We start from the raw sequence: 22000 nt of genomic DNA, 5'->3' as shown, positions 1-22000 counted from the left end.
TACATGAATACCTCACATTCACCCATTCACACACCGACGGCGTCTGCAGCCATGCAAGGCTGCTAACTGCTCGTCGGGAGCAGTTAGGGGTTCAGTGTCTTGCTCAAGGACACTTCGGCACACTGCCAGGAGGAGCCAGCCTCGAACCGGGAACCTTCCGATTCCCAGGCGACAGCTCTAGCTCCTGAGCTAATGCCGATTATCAATCTATTGATTGATAATCAATAGATTTCCATCACAACAGGGTATCCCACACATTTTCATGGATAAAACATAATGAATGTGTGTGTATACACCAAAATAGTCTGTGTATGAAAAAGCAGTCCCACTATCCTGGGAACAATTCATCTTTCTCAGTTTTCTGTTCTTCTTTTTTTTTTTATACAAAATCTTAAATATATCTCTTATGACCCAGCAACAGCTTCAAGATATAATATAACCCTAATGGGACTAAAACATTAACGCACGTACAAAAGTTCAAGAGAATACATTATGTTTGAGCTTACTGCAGTTTTCATTCTATACAAATCCCGTTAAAGACAACCACATTATACCTGTGTACAAGTTCATCAAATGAAATACACCTTTGAGAGAGAAATGAATACCACATCATTTACAAAATCACCTCCATTGTTATGGTTAATATAAATCATTCTTCAACTAATTTAATCAAATTCTTTTGGGATTTTCTAAATCCTCGCCTGTGCATCAGTGCAGTGTAATCTGTGGAATGAAACCAACGTGTATTAAGCTCTGACATGACGAGACGGTCATGAATAGATCATAATCAGTGTTGGGAGTAACTAGTTACTAAGTAACTAGTTACTAAGTAACTAGTTACTGTAACTTAACTACTTTTTTCAGTAACTAGTAATCTAACTAATTACTTTTTCAAATTCAGTAACTCAGTTACAGTTACTAAAATAGTAACTGGGCTAGTTACTAGTTACTTTAGGACATGAAAATAACAGACAACTTCAGAGGACTATCCGGTTTCTGATGCTCAGACCTAGTCTGGGGAGAGAGCTGCAGCTGCAGCCAGAGCCCCAGAGGCTAATGGCCTTGAGTAGGCTATAAGCCCCAGAGGCTAATGACCTTGACAGGCTATAAGCCTCCCCAATAAGCGAATGTTCAATGCCTCATGGTGGCACAGCAACACTAACATAATGTGTGCATTAATAAGACAATCAAAGCAGACTTTTAAAAGTAACGCAAAAGTTACTTTCCCTAGTAACTAATTACTTTGAAGTAACTGGTAACTTTAAAGTAATTAAATTACCTTTTGAGAGAAGTAACTAGTAACTGTAACTAATTACCAATTTTCAGTAACTTGCCCAACACTGATCACAATAGAGTCGCATCTCTCTGACCGCGAAATCAGCAAAGTGTCAGCTGTGCATCATGGTGGCTGTGTCCACATAGCCATTCGCAGCCATCACTTCCTGGACTGGCGTGACAGTGTGGGTGCTGCAGACTGTTGGCTTCCCTGCCACCTGGCTAGTGGCAGCGGCGGACATTGTGTAGCAGTTCTCCGTCACTCCATCTTCCTCCTGGTCAGCGAATGGGCAACTGTCCCCCTCTGCCTCCATAAGCTCCACCTCTCTCTGGAGCAGCAGGACATTGTCACTGTCCACGCCCTTCACCTTGCTGTAGTCCTCCCCCCGGGGCACCTGGGGGCTGTAGTCCTCCCCCCGGGGCACCTGGGGGCGGCCCCCTGGTCCCCGGCCTGACCAAACGGGCTGCAGAAGCACCGTGTCCTCCTGGTTGACCCTCTGCACCTCGACGTACTCCTCCTCCGTGGACCGGAAAAAGGGCCGCCGCAGGCCGGAGGGCGGCTGCTTGCGTTCCATCGCGGAGATGTCGACGTCGCCGTGGGCCCGGACGTGGCGGTGAGGCTCCTCGTCGTTGGCCTCCCTCTCTCCGCACTTCTCCGTCAGCAGGCCGTGGCTGTTGCAGCTGCTGCCCCGGCCTGAGTCACTGTCGGACGGGGAACCCTTGGACTCGAGGCAGCCCTCCCGGAGCTCCTTGCCTTCCTCCGGCGTCAGCCCCTGCTCCGCGGGAGGGTACACCTCGAGGTCGTCGACCAGCAGGTCCTCGTAGTCGGACCATGTGGTCGGAGGGAAGCCAGACATCGCCAGCACACTGAAGACCTCCTCAGACCTGCCATTCTACACACAGAGAGGAATGAATCAATTACTGGGGGAGGTTTTGATCCTAGGTTTGATGAGTCATCAGTCCTATTTGATTTTTTTGGATCAAATATTAACAACAACAATATTATTGTATATACAAATAGTGTAGTAGCCGTACTGTACCGCACTGTAGATGCTACCATTATGTATGACTAATGTTCAATAGTATGTTTAATTAGGTATACGCTATTTGCACCTAACAGAATGTTATTATGTTTAATTATGTTTAAAGTATGTTCATGCCATTTGCATTATGGGCAGTGAATACGCCACTGTCTGTGGCGTGTCTTACTGCTCTATTGCTCGTTGCCTCTTGTTTTTTTTTATTTATATATCTTTTATTTATTTTTTGCACTATGTTGTAACGGAGCCTACAGCACAAGAATTTCACACGTGATACTTGTACTACGGAGTGACAATAAAAATCTTGAATCTCTTGAATCTTATTTACAAATATTGTTCTGTACGTTTTACCTTGAGCAGCTGCTCATCAAATCCTTTGATCTTAGGGCCAGGTACTGGTGGCAGGAGGTAATGCTTCACACTTCAGTCATGAGAAAATGATAAGACACATGTCAGGGATTGTAAGCAACTGATGTTTTGATTTTTCCGATGATGCCTACTTAAATAGGCTGTTAGTACCTCATTCATGGTATACAATGTGTGTAATATGTATTATTATTACAATAAACAACAACAAAGAAAACAAATCAAATCAAACTTCTTCTGAAAAGCACTGAACAAACTTCTCTTACCTGTGGCTGTTCATGTTTAAGATCCATGAGAGGATGAGGAAGATGAAGGCAGAGAAGACCGCGATGAGGACCAACAGTGGCCTCTCCCGAGGGAAGTCTGAAGGACACATAACCAGCATTCATCACATCACACTATATAAGAATGATCTTCCTATCATCTATCATCTTTATGTATTTTTGCCTATAATCATTCATTTTATATCTGAACTGGACTTTGAGGGAAATTCGAAGAAATTCCATCAAGACATTCCTGAGATATCGCGTTATAAGCTTAAAAATGGCATTCGAGAGGTCACAGTGACCTTGACCTTTGACCTTTGATAACCAAAATGGAATCAGTTCATCCTTGCGTTCAAGTCGGTGTTTGAGCCAAATCAGAAGAAATTCTATCAAGCCGTTCTTGAGATATTGCGTTAACGAAATTGGGAATGGCGTTCATGAGGTCATAGTGACCTTGAAGTTTGACCACCAAAATGTAATCAGTTCATCCTTGAGTCCAAGTCGATGTTTGAGACAAATTTGGTGAAATTCCGTCAAGGCATTCCTGAGATATCGCGTTAACAAGCTTGAAAATGGCGTCCGAGAGGTCACAGTGACCTTGACCTTTGACCACCAAAATCTAATCAGATCATGTTACGTGTGTAGTGTAGGTTTTGGTTCCTAGGTGTGTAGTGCATGTCTTGGTTCCTAGGACGTCTTACAGTCAGGAACTTTGATGTAGGCAGTGGAACTCCATTCGCTCCAGAAGCCATGGTCCGGCTTACAGCGCACCTGAACCAGGTACATCCCACCTGACCGCAGGCTGAAGATGTTAAACATCTTCTGCTGGCCTGCACGGTGCTCCTGCAGATAAAACACACATACCATGCACAATTGATATACCATAGATCAGTGGTTCTCAAATGGGGGTCCGGGGACCCCCAGGGGTCCGTGGCACTTTGCAAGGGGGTCCGCGAAAAGTTTATATATTTTTTGCAAAAGCTTCATAGTTTCATAGCATATTTTATGCTTTAAATCTAAAGTGGTTCATGGATTACATTCTGATCTAACAAACCTATCAATTTAAAAGTCAAACACGTGACGTTACCTTGGAAACAATTAAGCTTAGCCCAAAATCACAAATCAGAATGAGTGGGTCCCCGGTATATTTTCTATCTTGTAAGGGGTCCTTGGCTGAAAAACATTTCAGAACCTCTGCCATAGATTCATGCACACGTTGTCAACACGTTGTCAACATACCTGTACATCAATTTGATGTTGTATGGTTAGCTCAAAAATAGCGTAGGGATTCGGACGGTGTCTTGCTCAAAGGCACTTGAGCTGGTTTGCCGCTATGGGGCTTGAACCCGGTTGAAGGACAGACTTTTGAACCCACCAGGCCCACGCTGCCTCCCTTTTGCTGTTAAGTAATGTTGCGTACCTGCCAGTCCTCCTCCCCCTCCGGCTTGACACGGAGCTGGTAGATGAGGGTGATCCAGCCGGAGCGCGTGTCGGCCTTGCGGGGAGGCTCCCATGACACCCGGAGGAAGGGCCCATCTTTGTCCTCCATCACAGACACCGTCACGTTCTCTGGAGTGTGGGGCTGGACTGGAGAGAGCAGAGAGACACAAAGACACGGGGTGAACCAGGGACGCGGGGAAATAATTCATCTGTATTACAATGCTTGTGAATGTGAAAGCAACACATATGTACGTGTGCGTGCGCACACACACACACACACACACACACACACACACACACACACACACACACACACACACACACAGTTGTATATTGCTTAACTTGAAGCAGATCTATGCAGCATTTATATTTAATCAGATGTCTTATTTTAAGGGGGAAATGTTTGATTTGACTTTACATGTATTCTTATATTTAATATTAAGGCAAAGAAGGATACTATTATACATGGGCAAATTACGGCCAGCGCCCGCTGTGCGGCCCACGCTGGAATTGCTTCCCACCCCCACCCCTCCGCCGATCCGATCCGTGAATTAGTGCCAATAACGGCACCCGATATCGATATTGGATCGGATCAGCCCCATCCCTATCTGAGGGCGCACAATTGGTGTTGTAGATGTGCTGGTAGGGAGGGAATCTACTGCACTACCCCGACATCCCAAGACAGGAGGAACGTTACATGTCCCCCCTCACCAATATAGAGCACATCTACATCCACAGGGTCGGAGAAGTTGCTGCCCAGGGCGTTGGTGGCCACCACAGTGATGTTGTAGTTGATCCAGATGGAGGTGTCGTTCTTGTTAAAGAAACAGGAGTTCTCCCCGGCTGCGCGGTAGTCTGGACACTCGTGCACCGTGTCGGAGCTGCGAGAGAGGGAGAGGAACAGTAAGCAATTAAGTAATTATGTTATAAGTAATTGTGTTTTTATTTGATGTGATTGAGTGTTTGTAGCTCAACAATCTCCTGTATACAGTGTAATAAGGGATTTGCCTCAAGGTTTATAGAGAGGCAAAGTGACCGCGTACTTCCTGCTTCAGCACTGTACCACAGATTTTCATCCTTTTCATTTATTTTCCCATACACATTTCATTAAAATGCGTATAAAAATAGTTTTACTTCTTCAAACCAAATGGTTCAGATATATTTAGAAACAGGAGAGACCGCAGAACATTTCACTCGGACCAAAACGTTTAAAAAAAATGAGGGTTTAAAGAAAATATTTTTTCAATGTTGTATTTTTAACACATTGAATGCCAGCCATGTTTTCATTCCTGTAGGTAAGTTGTGCCAGGGGTGTTTTTGACGATTCTGGCTCATTTTAGAACAGCCGAGGATTCTTTTCTGTTAAGAATTCATGAACACCAATCATCTAAAAATAACTAATAGAATGTGTGCTTTCTCTGTCTAAAAGAGTTAGTTTGCAGAGTTAGTAGTTATGTAGATATTAGCCGTTGAGTACAGCATGGTTTCAGCGTCTGGAAATTTATTCAGAGATAAATGGCTTTTTGTGAAACAGTCACTTTAACCATTCATTTTTGGCATCAGTAAGACCGTCAGACATTCTAAACAATAGTTTTGAACAGTAATTTCCTCCATAACAACAGGAAACACCCCTCTCATTCAAACTCCTCCCTCCGTGTGTCTTCTCCTCCTTCCTCCTAACAGCGGGCATGTCAGAAGCGCGTTGTGCTGCCTGCCTGTCTGTCTGCGTGCCTGCCTGCCTGCTTGCCTGCGTGCGGGGACGAGTCTGAAATGGATTACTGTAAAATCGCCAAGCCATTTCCTTGAATGGCTTGCTCCCACGGTGTGTGTGTGTGTGTGTGTGTGTGTGTGTGTGTGTGTGTGTGTGTGTGTGTGTGTGTTCGCGCGTTGCTCCGCGGCTCTGGGGGGGAGGGGATCTCTGTCCGTTCTGTGTGTGTGTCTCCGGGCTCCTGACTGTAAAATCGCCAAGCCATTTCCGCGGGAGGCGGCTGCTTTTGGTGTACGGGTCCCGTGGCTGTGGCTTCTCTCTGTATCTGTCGCCACTTAGTGGTCGGTAAAATAGATTACACACATGCTCTTGCTCCTATAGTTATCTCGAAGATGTAAAAGGGGTTGATTGATGTCCCACCGTCAAAAAAACATGTAAGACGAGTTAGGTCGTCCTTGGCACTTAAGCGCTGGATTATGTAAGACGAGTTAGGTCGTCTCTGGCACTTAATGTGTTAAGTTTTGGTCTGAGTGAAATGTTCTATGGTCTCTCCCGATTCTAAATATAGCTGAGCCGTTTGGTTTGACAAAGTAAAAAAACTATTTTATAAGCATTTCACGAAATGTCCATGGGAAAATAAATGGCGGATAAACATCTCTGGTACAGTGCTGAAGCAGGAAGTAGGCGGTCACTTTGCCTCTCTATTGGGAAGTGTGTTATAAGTATAACCAAAGAACTTTTATGGAAAGAAATGGCAGCTCCATATTGCCCCATTGCAACATCAGCGCCCAGCGGCCTCTGCCATTTTTGATTTTTGGAAACGTGACAGCGCCAAAAGAACCTCGCAGTGGTCAGCTGCGGCAGCGCTGGCCCCTATAATCAGCCTCTCTAAAACAGTAACTCAACGGGAGAACACGCTAAACTTCGGGGATTCACATCTTTTCCGGAAGTACTGCAAATCTTGATTGAAGTGGTGTAGTGCAGTGATGTAAAACAACAAGCATATTGTGGAAACTAAGCAAAGTCCAAGTCGATGTTTGAGACAAATTTGATGAAATTCCGTCAAGGCATTCCTGAGATATCGCGTTAACAAGCTTGAAAATGGCGTTCGAGAGGTCACAGTGACCTTGACCTTTGACCACCAAAATCTAATCAGTTCATGCTTGAGTCCAAGTCGATGTATGAGACAAGTTTGATGAAATTCCGTCAAGGCATTCCTGAGATATCTCGTTAACAAGCTTGAAAATGGCGTTCGAGAGGTCACAGTGACCTTGACCTTTGACCACCAAAATCTAATCAGTTCATCCTTGAGTCCAAGTCGATGTTTAGTAAGTAACTAAGCAAAAAAATATATATATATATTTGTATTGCAAATCTTGGTCTATTATATTTACTTATACTATTTACTATTTACTATACTATTGACACCAGCGCAGGTAGAACAAATCCTCAGCAATGAACTCCAGAACGTCAGCACATGGCTGGCAGACAACAAGCTATCACTTCACCTTGGTAAAACTGAATCAATTCTGTTTGGTTCAAATGCCAAACTCAGAAAATCCCCCGGTTTCAACATCGTAGTCGGCAACATCTCTGTTGAAAACAAAGGGGAAGTAACTTATCTCGGCTGCATCCTGGATAATAAAATATCCGGTGAGAGTATGGCTTCAAAAACCGTCTCCAAAGTAAACCAAAAAACTAAATTTCTGGCTAGACTTTCCTCTTTTCTAGACAAAAGCACACTACTAATACTGGTGGGCACTCTTATCCAATGCCACTTTGATTATGCTTGTACCTCCTGGTACACCGGCATTACTAAAGGCCCTCAAAAATAAACCTCAGACATCCCTAAATAAACTAGCAAGGCTGCTACTATCTCTCCACCCCAGGACTCACCTTCTCCCGGAACACTTCTCCAGCCTCAAGTGGCTCAGAGTGGAGGAGAGAGTTAAACAGATCAAGTTGTGCTTGGTCCACAAAATCATGCACAATGCGGCCCCTAAATACCTCTAAAAATACTTCACCAAGGTCAGTGATGTTCACAGCTACTCCACCAGAGGAAGCTCCCACAACATTGTCCCCGTCAAATTCAAGAGCTGCATGGTTAAAAACTCCTTTCTATATTCAGCAGCTCTGCTGTGGAACGGCCTACCTGATAGCCTGAAGCTGACTGACTCCTTGAGCACTTTTAAGTTCACCCTAAAAAACTGGCTTATGGCACATCAGGGTAAATATAAATGTATTCTTAATTTATTTTAGACAGTCTGATGGTTTTAAGTTCTTTAATTGCGTGTTATTTTTAGGATTGGTTCTTTTATTTCATTTTATATTGCTTTTGATAAATCTGTTTTTAGTTTTTTAAGTAGGTAAACATTTTCATAAAGGACGGTATGTATAAATGTCTGTTTTTATGTTGTTTGAACTGTATGTCTGAGACCAAGGACCACAATGAAAACAAGTCCTCGGACTTTATTGTCTTTTTATCCTTGATGTTGATGGCTGCATGTATTTTATGTCCCATGTATTCATCCAAACATTGAATAAAATCAATCAATCAATCAATCAATCAATCAATCAATCAATCAATCAATATTAAAAGTATGTGCATCTCAATTTGTGGGGAGATTTTGTGGAACAGTCTGGATGAAGAGATTAAAATTATTAGAAATATTGCAGTTTGAAAATAGCTACAGAAACTGCATTTTGTGGAAATATACAAATGAGGAAGGGGAGTGCAATGCACAATCATCTTAACACATTCACTGCCAGCCGTTTTTTTTTTACTGTAGGTAGCTTCTGTCAAGCCGTTTTTTGAGGATTCTGGCTCATTTTACAAGAGCCGAGGATAATTTTCTGCTTGGACTTTGTGAACACGAAGTTCACAAAAGTACTACGGTAATAGAATGTGTGCTTTCTCTGTCTAAAAGAGTTAGTTTGTCGAGTTAGTAGTTATGTAGATATTAGCCGTTGAGTACAGCATGGTTTCAGCGTCTGAGACAGGAAGCTGAGATAATCGCAGTTTTGTGAAATTCAATCAAACAGGCAGAACAGTCACTTTAACCATTTATTTTTGGCATCAGTGAGAGATCAGACATCTGAACAATATAGTTCTGAACACCCTCTCCTTCAAACTCCTCCCTCCGTGGGCGTGTCTGGTGGCGTTTGTCACAAGCCAGTTTCTCCTGCCTGTCTGAGCAGTGAGCAGCCTCCCTCTCTGGCGGCCCCTCGTCGGCGAGTGTGGCGAGTGTGGACTGTGGATGGGACTCAATCGTTTCTTGGATTTTCGGTTGAGAGCTTTGATGAAGCTTTGTGCGATTCTAGGCTTTATGCTGCCCACCCAGTCTATTTTTGGAACCCCCCACCGTTGTGCGCCCGTGTGCAGCAGCGTGAAAGCGTTTTCGCCTACAGTATGAGAATGAGGCTCGTTCGTTTCTGGGTTTTCGGAATGCGTGCGATTCTGGCCTTTCTGCGGGTGTTTCAAAGTGTGTTTCACCCATAATCTATTATGCAAATTTGCAATCCCCCACGCCAGCACCGCTCTCCGCTCTCGGTGTGCTGCTGCTGGCGCGGCCGCTCTCGGGCGAGTCTGGTGACTGATGACTGTAAAATCGCCAAGCCATTTCCTTGAGAATGGCTTCCTCCCGCGGCTGTTTTTGGTTGGCTTTCTCTCTGTCGGGAGAGCACTGTCGCCACTTAGTTGGTCGGTAAAATAGATTATACACATTCAATACTTCCAATATTTTTATAGGAGACGTGGGGGGCATTGATCCACGTAGCACCGTCAAAAAAAAAAAAAAAATTTTTTTGACGAGTCAACTCGTCATTGGCACGTAGCCATCCACGTAGCCATCCACGTAGCACCGTCAAAAAAAAATTTTTTTTTTTTTTGACGAGTCAACTCGTCATTGGCAGTGAACGGTTGGATTGTGTTTGACGAGTCAACTCGTCATTGGCAGTGAACGTGTTAATAGTGTCGGCTTTTCTATAAAAACATTTTCTTTTCTTACATTCATGAATGAATGCGGTTGTTGATTGAGTAACTGCGTTATAATGTTGATAATTATCTATGTAAATGTAGTCTAGTTATGACGAACTCTGGAACAGAGTATATTAGAGAATAGGGGTAGGACTAGACAACCACCTACTTCCTCCTACTCCTTTTTGGACATGACCATTTTATTAGTTATTTTGTTTTTTTTGTCTGTTTTTATTTCTTATTTTATTTTATTTTATTATATGTATATATGTGTACATGTATATTTCCTTCTTTTTTTTTTTTACATTCGAAATACATTTTCATTCATTCATTCATTCAAAATCAAACAGATGGAAAAATGAAGTGAATGTGTGACTGCTTCTACACTGACTTCTCTTTGCGGTAGTAGAGGGAATAGGTGGTGGGCAGTCCTCCATCAGAGCCTGGCTCCCACCAGCAGGTGAAGGTCTCTTTCTCTGGGGAACGACAGCTGGTCAGTCTGGGCTTCCCTGGAGGGCCCAAGCCTAAAGACAGAGAACGTACGGAGAAAGAAGGAATGGAAACGTGTATTAGACCAGTGGTTCTGGGACCACCAGGGGTACTTGAGGGGGTTCCAGAGGGTAGCAGCAAATTTCTGAGTTGGTCAATGTTAGAGAATGGACTTCCACAGCCAAAAGGTAAACAGTGAACCACTTGAAGGAAACCAGATGAAATTAAATGATGGAGCCAGGAGTCAGAAGAAGTCATCTGATATGATGTATTTAACATAGATCTTGGCCAAGAGATGCACTCTTGTATATTCACGGATGGATACACAGGCTTACATACATTGAACAGAAAGTCAAAGATACTTATAGGACACACATCAGATTACATCAGTCTTGACGCACACTTGAAGGCTACTCTGTAGACTCAACCTATCTGTTATTCTGGCCCTGTAGAGGGCACTGTGGCATGGTGACAGGGCACAGTGTGCGATAGAGAGGAGCTGCAAATGTAAGGTACAAGTTATCTATCTGTCTGTGTATGTACACAGGTTATCCAAATATGATGTCTATCTGTGTATGTACACATGTTATCTAAATATGTCTGTCTGTGTGTATGTACACAGGTTATCTAAATATGAAGTCTGTCTGTGTCATAACTATATGTAACTGAAATGGAAATGTATATGAATATATTAATAACTAGTGAGTGTCCAAATAAAGGCTAATGTGATGTAAATTTTCTCTATCAGTCAACTTCACCATTATTTCATGTTGAAGAAGGTAATGCAAATACAGAATGTAGAGGAATGACTATTTTGTATCAGTTTCTCTGTTTTTCTGGTCAAAATCATATCTAGCAATAAATAAAATCTCAGATTTGGGTTCAAGATGGGGGTCCATGGCTAAACTAAATGAGGGGTCCTTGATATATGAAAGGGGTTGAGAATGAGTGTATTAGACTACTTAATTATATGCACTATTCACTTTAGAAGAGACAGTCTGGCTTGAGAGACTAACAGGAAGTGTAAACACAATCGGAAACCGATTGTGTTGACGATTGTGCAGCCTGCTTCCAGTGTGTCACTAGCTTTGACTAGTGTCCTCTAGAGAGGGAGTGGCGTCAGCGGAGGACCAAAATGCGAGACTTATTAGCCAATAAAGAGCCAGGAATGGGTCTCGCGCAGGGGCGTAGGCAGAAATTCAATTATGGGTGGGCCTGGATAAAATTGGGTGGGCCTGGATAAAATTGGTGGGGCAATTGCATGAGGAAATTTTGTGCGGGAAGCGTGCAAAATTCCTAGATGTCATGAAGTCGTCATGCATTAGACTGTGGAGATGATGTGCCCTGTGTTTTTAAGCTACAAAACCATTAGCTAGCAAGGCAGCAGCAAGTTTGCCTCTAGAAAACAACCAATAAAAAAATAAAAAAATTGGGTGGGCCAGGGCAAGAAGTGGGTGGGCCTGTGCCTACCCAGGCCCACCCGTAGAAACGCCCCTGGTCTCGCGCTACTTTTGCATGCTAAAATAAAGCTGATAATGTACAATTTGATTCAAGGGGGGAAAAACCCTTTCAGAGTACAACACAAACTGTCCATTTTGCTGCAACTCGACAGTGCTGCTTAATCCAGGACCTTACTTCCTGGAACTCTTGAGAGTAAAAAACTGGTCCATTGGAGTGAATGGAGATGTCGGGACTCTTCTATCTACACGGCTCTGGCTTTGATCAGAGAGATGATCTCTGGTTTGACCAGGTGCAAAACAGCTGGCGTTTTGAACAGGAAGTCGTAAAACAAACGGGACAAGGGGGCGGGGCTACATAAGGTGAATACACTATCAAATAAACATGGAAAACAGTCTCCTATTTCCATGGGGCGTGATTTCTAACCCCACATAGGATAAGCAATAACCACGCCCTGTGGCGCTGGGATTGGCCAGTAGCATTGAAGCTTGGGACCTGGGGTTTTTCATCTTTTAAAATAAAGATGTTTAAAAAACTATTGCTTGTTACATTTTCAGTGCTGTACCTTTTCTCTGGGTAAGAATTGAGCTTGAAATTAACGATATGATACATTATATTATATGAGCTATGAACGTGAACACAACACCCTTTATATTATTGCATGTTTTTGTAGATTGTGTACATTGTGTAGATTACAATTATTATACTTATTATTGTTATTATTATTATTATTATTACTATGCTAAGGAAGGTAGGTGACCATAATTCATTTCAATGTCCGCTCTCGAAATCGCTGTTCTTGTTCTCAAGAGCTATTCAGTTTGTTCATGAAATCGCTGGGCTGCGTGCCCTCCAGTGTTGCTCCTGGCCAATCCCAGCGCCACAGGGCGTGGTTATTGCTTATCCTATGTGGGGTTAGAAATCACGCTTCCATGGGACAACAGTGTACCAGAGCCAGACACCTCTCAGATGTCTTACACATTGCTAGAGTTGTAACTTTGAAGTAACTAGGACCGTGTCTGTCTAGACTTCTCCTGATCTGGAGACTTACGTGTTCCCTTAGTGTGCCCCGTGAAGAAGAGCGTCAGGAACAGCAGCGTAGCCCCCACAGCTCTCCTCATCATGACGCCACCGAGCCTTGGCTGCTTCCTGCAGTATCACTGGGGAGGAAACAGACAGGATGGGGAAGCGTCCAATCATGTGCCTCACAAGGTTTGATGCAGAGCCGTGTAAGAAGAGTTGCGACATCTCCATTCACTCCAATGGACCCGTTTTTTACTCTCAATCAAGAGTTCCAGGAAGTAAGGTCCTGGATTAAGCAGCACTGTCGAGTTGCAGCAAAATGGACAGTTTGTGTTGTACTTGAATTTTTTTTTTTGTCTTGAATCAAATTGTACATTATCAGCTTTATTTTAGCATGCAAAAGTAGCGCGAGACCCATTCCTGGCTGTTCATTGCCAGTGTTCATACTCCCAGCCCAGAATAATGCGACAGGCTCTTTTTTGGATTTTCTCCAACTGCATGGATTGGAAAGCTGATAGGGAGGAGTGCCACACTGGAGTACTATATTCTATGGTGGGTCGGATGTATGTTTTGAAAATGGTCACTAGATCAGCTCTGCCTACACCGAAGCGTTTAAGTCTACGCAAGACATGCAGCTTACGGTTGGCAGTGGAAAGCATTTGGTTGACCTGCTGGTCCCATTTTAAGTTATCTTGGATCCATAGGCCAAGGACCTTGACTGACGGCACCACTTCTAGATGGTGGTCATTCAGAACCAGGGGAGCTGGGGGAAGTGGATGGCGGGAAAAATTTACATGGACAACTTTACATTTACTAGGGTTTAGCTGCATCCTGGTTTGAAACCCAGGAGGACAGCTCGTCCATGACAGATTGCAGGGAGGAGGGCTGGGTGAAGTGGCGCTGTTCTACAATGGTCATATCATCCACATACTTCCACCTGGCTACATGGGAGCGCAGAGCACTGTCAATCACGGCCAGGAAGATGACTGGACCTAGCTTAGTCCCCTGTGCCACTCCACAGGTCAGGTGGAGCCATGAGGACAGACAGCCCTGGTATCATACCTGCTGTCGGCGATCAATCATGAAATCTAGGACCCATAGAGAGACAAAGTGACTGCCTACTTCCTGTTTCAGCACTGTACCAGAGATGTTCCTCCGCCATTTATTTTCCCAGAGACATTTCGTAAAATGCGTATAAAAAGAGTTTTACTGGTTCAAACCAAACGGTTCAGGTAACGCTATAATCGGGAGAGACCACAGAACATTTCACTCGGACCAAAACTTCAAAAAACAACATCGAAAAAATATATTTTCTTCAAACCCACTTTTTTTTTTACATTTTGGTCCGAGTGAAATGTTATGTGATCTCTCCTGTTTCTAAATATATCTGTACCGTTTGGTTTGAACCAGTAAAACTCTTTTTATAAGCATTTTACGAAATGTGTATGGGAAAATAAATGGCGGATGAAAATCTCTGGTACAGTGCGGAAGCAGGAAGTGACGTTCCACTTTGGCTCTCTATAGTTCTCAAGGTCAGACGGGGCAGAGGCACCTGACTGAACACAATGTAGTATTTTTTTTAAAGGGACAGTTCATGAATGTACGTATTGGGGAAAGCAGGCTATTAACCAAATTAACATGCATTAATTGAATTAATTGACATGAACTAGATTAAAGGAAGGCTTTGCCGATTTTCAACCCGCTTTGGATCATAATCTCTTGTCATATAAGCAGATGGACAGCGTTGACCTTCTCTATATGTTTTCTGCATCCAGAAATCCCCATTCGTCTGCCTGCAGAAACTCCGCCCCCGCCAGCTGCTCTGGGTCATTAACGCTCATTAAGGCTATCATGGATTCGGGGCCTAAAACCTTGTTGCTATCTTCCCGAGGCAGGTGCAAGGCACGTTTTTTTGCGTTTAACGCCAGTTTTTGGGCCTAAGGCCTGTACCAAGATAGGGCCCTATAATGTCCAACTTAATTCACTCAGAGGAATAGTCATGCTGTATCACATGATTACCGTATACCAATAACACAGAGAATAAGACAGAAAGCTTTGATATTTATACAGAGTTTAATAGCTAGGGGTGGGGGAAAAAATCAATACACCGTAGTATCGCGATATTTTGCCTGATGATATTGTATCGATATTTGGACGCCAAGTATCGATGTTGAAAAAAAATGGTGATGGTGCAGTCCGCGCCTGCAGTGGCGTATTGAGTCCAGAGAAGCTTAATAATGTAGCCTACGTGTTTTACTTCCGGTGAGGTCAAGGAAAAGGTAGAAAAAGGAGTTAGGAGTGACAATATATCGAAATATCGCAATATTCAATATAATCGCAATACTAGCATATCGCAATACTATCGTATCGTGACTCAAGTATCGTTTTAGTATCGTATCGTGGGCATCTGGTGATTCCCACACCTATTAATAGCTAGCTGGATTTCAATTTGCACTACGATAATTCCCTAGCATCGCATATACTGCTTCTACTCTTCTCCATGGTGCCATAATTTCGATAACGTCAACATGATCTGATAATTGGCATGAGGGCTGAGGCACTGGACTGGATTAGCCTCCTGCTGGATTAGCCCTCTTATGCAATCAGTGGCCCAAACAGAATAAGCTGCTAAGCTGGCAAAGTGCTGGATGCTCCCCTTAACAACTGAATGGCCTGGCTGCTGCTGATTTTAAATGACATTATATGGACTCAAGAGTCACACTGTTTGCAATAGACACTTTTCACGGGGGCCATTTTGTGACGAAAAGGCAGAATAAACACAGGTGCAGGCAAAACACTAATGAGGGTTTCCCAAATTCCAATCATGGAAGTTTGAGACATTTCATTTTTCAACATTGTAAAAACCACAGCATAGTAAAGAGGCTGTGTAATTTGCGGTTTTCTTCAGACATCTAGCCTCTTAAATCTGTTCTCAAAGTCAACCAGATTCATGCATTTTAGTTGAAAATGTACACATTTTTCTTACCGGACCCCCCAAGAGGGTCCGAGCAAGATCCACCCACCACAATCTCTCCAAATCCTGTGGGAAACATACAGTTATTAATATTTTCTTTGATCTTAAAAATATACATTGCCTGTTTGTGTTTTGCAATATGGATATTGTTTTATTTATAATTAAATTGAGCATTGGGCCTTTATAAGACTGTTTATTTGTATTATTTCAATTGTGACACTCATGGATACATATTTGGGGTTTGTTTATCAATTGGGAAAAGGATCACTGGAACAAATGCCGCAAACATGATCCGGCTACTTTTTCAATCTGTCATTTAATGTGTTCTATTGTAATGATGCTTGTTTTGATGTCTTGTGATTTGTTTTTATCTTCTGGACAGCTGAACTTCCCGTCTGCATAACTATTTTACCCTCGGGTACTAATAAAGAAACCTTGACCTTGACCTTGTTATTATTAACCATATATTTAAGAAATCGTTTAAAAAATGCACACTGAAAATATTTATTCAATGTACTTTTTTAAAGTTTTGGTCCCAGTGAAATGTTGTATGGTCTCTCCCGATATCGCCATTCAGGCGATAACGTAGGGTGGCAATGTGCCAGAAAAAGTGAGCGCTTGCCTTTGTTACATCGCCCAAAAGCCGCCAGTCAAAATAGTGGTCGCACCGTCGCACTAACTTTTACACTGTGGATGATTTTACAAGTGGCATTCAAGTCATATCTGACTAGTTTTCAATTTATTTCTCCCCTGAAAAGTTAGGCTATATGTCTCGATATAGGCTGATTTCTACATAGCCTACAAGACAGACAGGTCGGGAGGAAAAGAAACCATTCAAGCCGTGTCATCTGTTCCTGTGTGAATGCATTTGATGATGAAACACAGCCCACTCACATCCTGCATCATGTTTCTATGACGTGTGATTGAAGAAAACTATTCCTTCAAGCTTCAAGGACACTAAGTAACACAGCCTCCATGTAACAGCACTGAACCCAAAGTAACACAGCCTCCATGTAACACAGGGGTGGGCAACTATTTTTCATGGGGGGCCACATGAGAAACCCAGATTGTTGCCGGGGGCCGAACAAATATTGTCATGCCATAACCCATGGATGGGCAACTTTGATGATAGAGAGGGCCACAAAAGAATGTCCTCGCTACCAGTTTTTGCTGAGGGACGAAACGGCGCCAGCGCCAAAAATTTTGGGCATTTGAACTGAAGCCAGGTTTAGAGGAATAACTCATTTTAAATTTATTTTATTTTTATTTATTTTTTTATTTTTTAATCAGGGACAGTGCACATTAATCAACATCAACATCAATATCAATGTAAATGTGCCAGGGTTAGCTTAAGAGCTAATTTGCACCTGTAGTCCCTGAGCAGGAGACAATCAGAAGGTACATTAAAAATAATTCATACAAAACACAAAATATCACACATCATACAAACAATATACAAGTACAACTGGTGAAATCACACTGCATTATTAACATACAACCACAACTCCTGGACAGTGGACAGCTAATCCATTTGTATGTGCCCTATGTTTAAATCCACCTAGAGATCCACCCTATTTGTGCATACATGTTTGTTTAGATTTTAAATAATATTTCAATTTAATTTTAAAAGTATGGTAATTAGCACAATTCCTAATGGCTATAGGGAGGCTATTCCAAGTTTTTGAAGCTCTCACTGAAAATTAACAGTTGTGATGTCATTATTCAGTCTTAACTATGTCACCACCTGCTCTCAGGGCTTGAAATTAACTTTTTTGACCACCTGCCAATGTGGCTGCTGGATTTTAAAGTTACCAGCCAATTAGAATTTCCACTAGCTGAAATGTTTTTCTTGAAATAAATCAGAATATGAGTGGGTTCATTTAAAAATAAGTATCAGTAAGTGTCCCGGGATGATCAAAGACTGTGTTGAGGGTCACACGAACAAAAATGCAGTCTTGAAGCTAAATAAATCCAAAACCAATTAGTTATTTGAGTTATTTAAATTTCAACTTCAATGTAGCCTTTTAGTCATAAAGATTATTAAAAGATATTCCATATTCCAGACTGAAATGCTATAACAGAAGTGGAGTATTGGCCAGAATATGACATGAACATTTGGACACTTATTCAGCGGGTATCTTGCATGTTGCGTTCAGGTGCACTGTGTGTGTAAAAAAAAGAATACGGTAAAAAGAATAGAAGAATTGCAATTCCATCGCGGGCGCATCCGTATTTTGCCCATGTGTGCCCTATATATAACAGTGACTCTTATCTTAACAGTTGTCATCTTATCTGTGTAGTACATTCACAAAATGTGACTGAATTATTGGGCATAGACAGTGGCGCAGTCGGTAGCGCTGTCGCCTCACAGTTAGAAGGTCCTGAGTTCGATTCTCGCCTGGGACACTGTGGGTGCTGTGGTTGTGTTCCCCCCCATATCTTCAGTGCCCACTGCCCAGGTGGGTTATCTCGTCGAAAGGGCCTTTCTCTCTGTGTGGAGTTTGCATGTTCTCCCCGTGCTCCCCCCAGGGGGCTCCTCCGTATATAACCCAGATCAGATCGTCATCCGACCAGTGACGACAACATCCGAAGTTGGTCCCCGGGCGCTGTACGAGAAAGCGACCGCTGCTCCTGGCCTGCCCCTCGGAGGAAAGGACATGCCTGGATGGGTTAAATGCAGAGGACACTTTTCACCGGCCACCGTCAGTCAGCATGAGTGTGTTGTGGCCGCATGCATGTATTGTGGTGTTCGTGTGACAATAAAAGACGGGCTTGTCCGTTACGAGAGTTTTTTTTTTCAGGAGAAGAAATGACACAAATCAGACACTTGGGTGTCATTCAAGCTGATTCCATGTCACAACCTTGACCTCGCTCTCACCCAACCCAAACTAAACAACACGTGTACAGAACCAACCGGTTTGATCACCAGCAGCACTACTTCCTGTTGGAGGCTATGGGTTAGTGCGGGTCAAGGGGGGGTAGTGAGAGCGCAACAACGGACACTTCCTCAAATAAAAGGTTACGGGGATTTTTTTTTTTAAGTGAATTTAAACTAGTTTCTCTGGTTACTGCTTCTTCAAAGTGACCAAAAACATCAACATTAGATAATACATCAAGGCCAATTATAGAGAGAAGCAAGGCGTTTAGTATTCTGTACAGTTATCTTACTTTATCATGGTTTTATTTTGATCTCTTACTGTATTTTAATGTGTTCTATTGTAGGCTAATGATGCTTGTTTTGATGTCTTGTGATTTTGTATGTTTTGTTTTCATTTAATCTTCTGGACAGCTGAACTTCCCGTCTGCATAACTATTTTACCCTCGGGTACTAATAAAGAAACCTTGACCTTGTTATTATACACACACACACACTTGATGATGAAACACTGTATCTCAGCCCACACACACACACACACACACACACACACACACACACACACACACACACACACACACATGCGATGCCACACCCTTACTGCACTCAGTAATGCACTAGGATGGCTTGAATGTGTTGTCTGTCTGTCTGCCTGTCTGTCTGCCTGTCTGTCTGCCTGCATGCCTGTCTGTCTGTCTGTCTGTCTGTCTGCCTGCCTGTCTGTCTGTCTGTCTGTCTGTTAAGTTAAGTTAGGTTAAGTTATCCTTTATTTATCCCCATGGGGAAATCCTCTGCATTTGACCCATCCTCTACTAGGAACCTTCCTAGAACTAGGAGCAGTGGGCAGCCACAGTGCAGCGTCCGGGGACCAACTCCAGCTCTTTTGCCAGTACCTTGGTCAGGGGCACTGACAGGAGTATTAACCCTAACATACATGTCTTTAATGGTGGGAGGAAACCGGAGCACCCGGAGAAAACCCACACAAACACGGCGAGAACATGCAAACTCCACACAGAAAGGACCTGGGACGGACCGGGGTTCGAACCCGGGACCTTCTTTCGATCATGTGTACCATCTTACTTTGGTGCCCATATGGCGGTAGGTCTGACAGCAGCACAGCACAAGTGGTTTACAACAGATTATGTACATGTCTTAGCATAATGTCTAGAGTGCAAAAGGTCAATAGGTTCAATAGGTTAAAATCCTGCAAATGCGGATAGCAACCAGCTCAGTTAAAATAGTTTTACTGGTTCAAACCAAACGATTCAGATATATTTAGAAACAAGAGAGACCACATAACATTTAACATACAACATAAAACATAAAAGAATTGCGGATTTGAAGAAAATATTTTTTCAATGTACTTTTGGTCCCAGTGAAATGTTCTATGGTCTCTCCCGATTCTAAATATAGCTGAACCGTTTGGTTTGACCAAGTAAAACTATTCTTACGAGCATTCTACGAAATGTCTATGGGAAAATAAATGGCGGATGGAAATCTCTGGTACAGTGCTGAAGCAGGAAGTAGGCGGTCACTTTGCCTCGGCCTGCGGGTGTCTGTGTGGGGCAACTTTTACCCTGCTAGCTTGTAGTTACTCACCTGTCTTGCATTAACGTTAGCTGACGTGAGGTAGCCTATCCCAGCTGTCGGTGTGAAGGAGACTGTCATAGGGTTAGGGGGGTAGGTGCCTCCCAGGTCCCAGCTAAACTGAGCTATCGACTCGACTTGTGCATGCAGCCCTCTGGCAGCATCCGCCACCGACTGTTCTCCCGGCAGGACTCCTCTGTTTACGCCACAGACCGACAGCAGCCGAACCGGCCTCTGACTCCGCCCACTCCAGCTCCCTCGCGTGTGTGTGTGTGTGTGTGTGTGTGTGTGTGTGTGTGTGTGTGTGTGTGTGTGTGTGTGTGTGTGTGTGTGTGTGTGTGTGTGTGTGTGTGTGTGTGTGTGTGTGTGTGTGTGTGTGTGTGTGTGTGTGTGTGTGTGTGTGTGTGTGTGTGCGTGCGTGCGTGCGTGCGTGCGTGCGTGCGTGCGTGCGTGCGTGCGTGCGTGCGTGCGTGCGTGCGTGTGTGTGTGTGTGTGTGTGCGCGTGTGTGTGTGTGTGTGTGTGTGTATCAGAGTTGGCTATGGGTTTAGCTGGTAGGTAGGCTAAAAAATAGATATGAAGTGAACTTTTGTATACAATTTGTATGAACAAATGAACCGAACAAAAGGTGAGTAGGGAGAGAGAAGGTCTGAAGGTCTTCTTAAAGGAGAACTAACCTCCAAAACACTTTTTTTCAGCTTTTAACCAATATATATGACTTTGGGGGTGATGTGTGAAGAATTCTGGTCAGAATTTCCACATTTGACACCAAACTGTTGCCATTTTACCATTTGTATCATTTTTCAGCAGCATATCTGGCATAAGCGCCCTCTTAGGGTCCAACACTGCTTTTTTTTTTTTTCTCAAATGAATGGGAGATTTGGTACAACCTGACGTCAGGTTGTCCCCAAAGACTATGGGATTTCAAGATAATTACTCCCCTACCCCCTCTGTACCCTTTCGGCTCCTCAGAACTCCAAGCCTATTCTTATTGAAGTTTGCTCTTAAAATACTGAACCAAACGTTGTCAAAGTTGGCACATGTCTTAATTATAGTTAGTTTCCCGCTGAATGTGTCACTACTTTATTAATATCTTACCTGAATAAGCTCGAATGATGATGTATATATTATCAGTCCGAGTTGGAAGCAGCTGTCTCCAGCCCAGCCAGGCGGGAGAGAGTCCTACTGTAAACCTCATGCACTACCTCCAAGCTCCGCGGGCGCGCGCAGCAGAGCAGAGCTCTCTGTGCTCTGAGAGTAGAGAGAGCAGTCTGATATTTCCGCAAACAAATATGGTCGCAGTTTAGCGCACATGTAAAATATAACGCTATACTACGACGTGACAACGTGACAAAGCTTCTCTAAACACATCGGCTACTATCATTTCCCTGCATCCCTCCTACTGAGATTATATCGGTAATGATTTTGGACAGACTGAATGCGCGGAGGAGAAGGAGAGATCTGCAGCTCTGCCCTGAGTAGCCCTGAGAGACACTCGCCTCGCTCCGACTACTGTGCCCGTCTG

The 22000-nt window shown here is 43.4% G+C and overlaps 1 protein-coding gene across 1 annotated transcript; it reads right to left on the bottom strand.

Moving 5' to 3' along the window:
• Positions 1-1388: 1388 nt before the first annotated feature.
• prlra (prolactin receptor a) lies at positions 1389-20626 on the bottom strand (the record flags this gene model as incomplete). The annotated part of the gene is made up of 9 exons (XM_083657380.1): positions 20490-20626; positions 13070-13178; positions 10463-10595; positions 5099-5268; positions 4368-4534; positions 3649-3790; positions 2948-3044; positions 2667-2736; positions 1389-2168 (listed from the first exon to the last, which is right to left on the bottom strand). The coding sequence occupies exons 2-9, from the start codon at positions 13140-13142 to the stop codon at positions 1389-1391; spliced, it is 1632 nt and encodes a 543-aa protein (XP_083513506.1). The 5' UTR covers positions 13143-13178; positions 20490-20626.
• Between the last annotated feature and the right edge of the window lie 1374 nt (positions 20627-22000).

This window comes from Poromitra crassiceps (genome assembly GCF_964638095.1).
Source record: "Poromitra crassiceps genome assembly, chromosome: 21".
Classification (NCBI taxonomy): domain Eukaryota; kingdom Metazoa; phylum Chordata; class Actinopteri; order Beryciformes; family Melamphaidae; genus Poromitra; species Poromitra crassiceps.
This window is presented reverse-complemented; position numbering and strand designations above follow the sequence as displayed.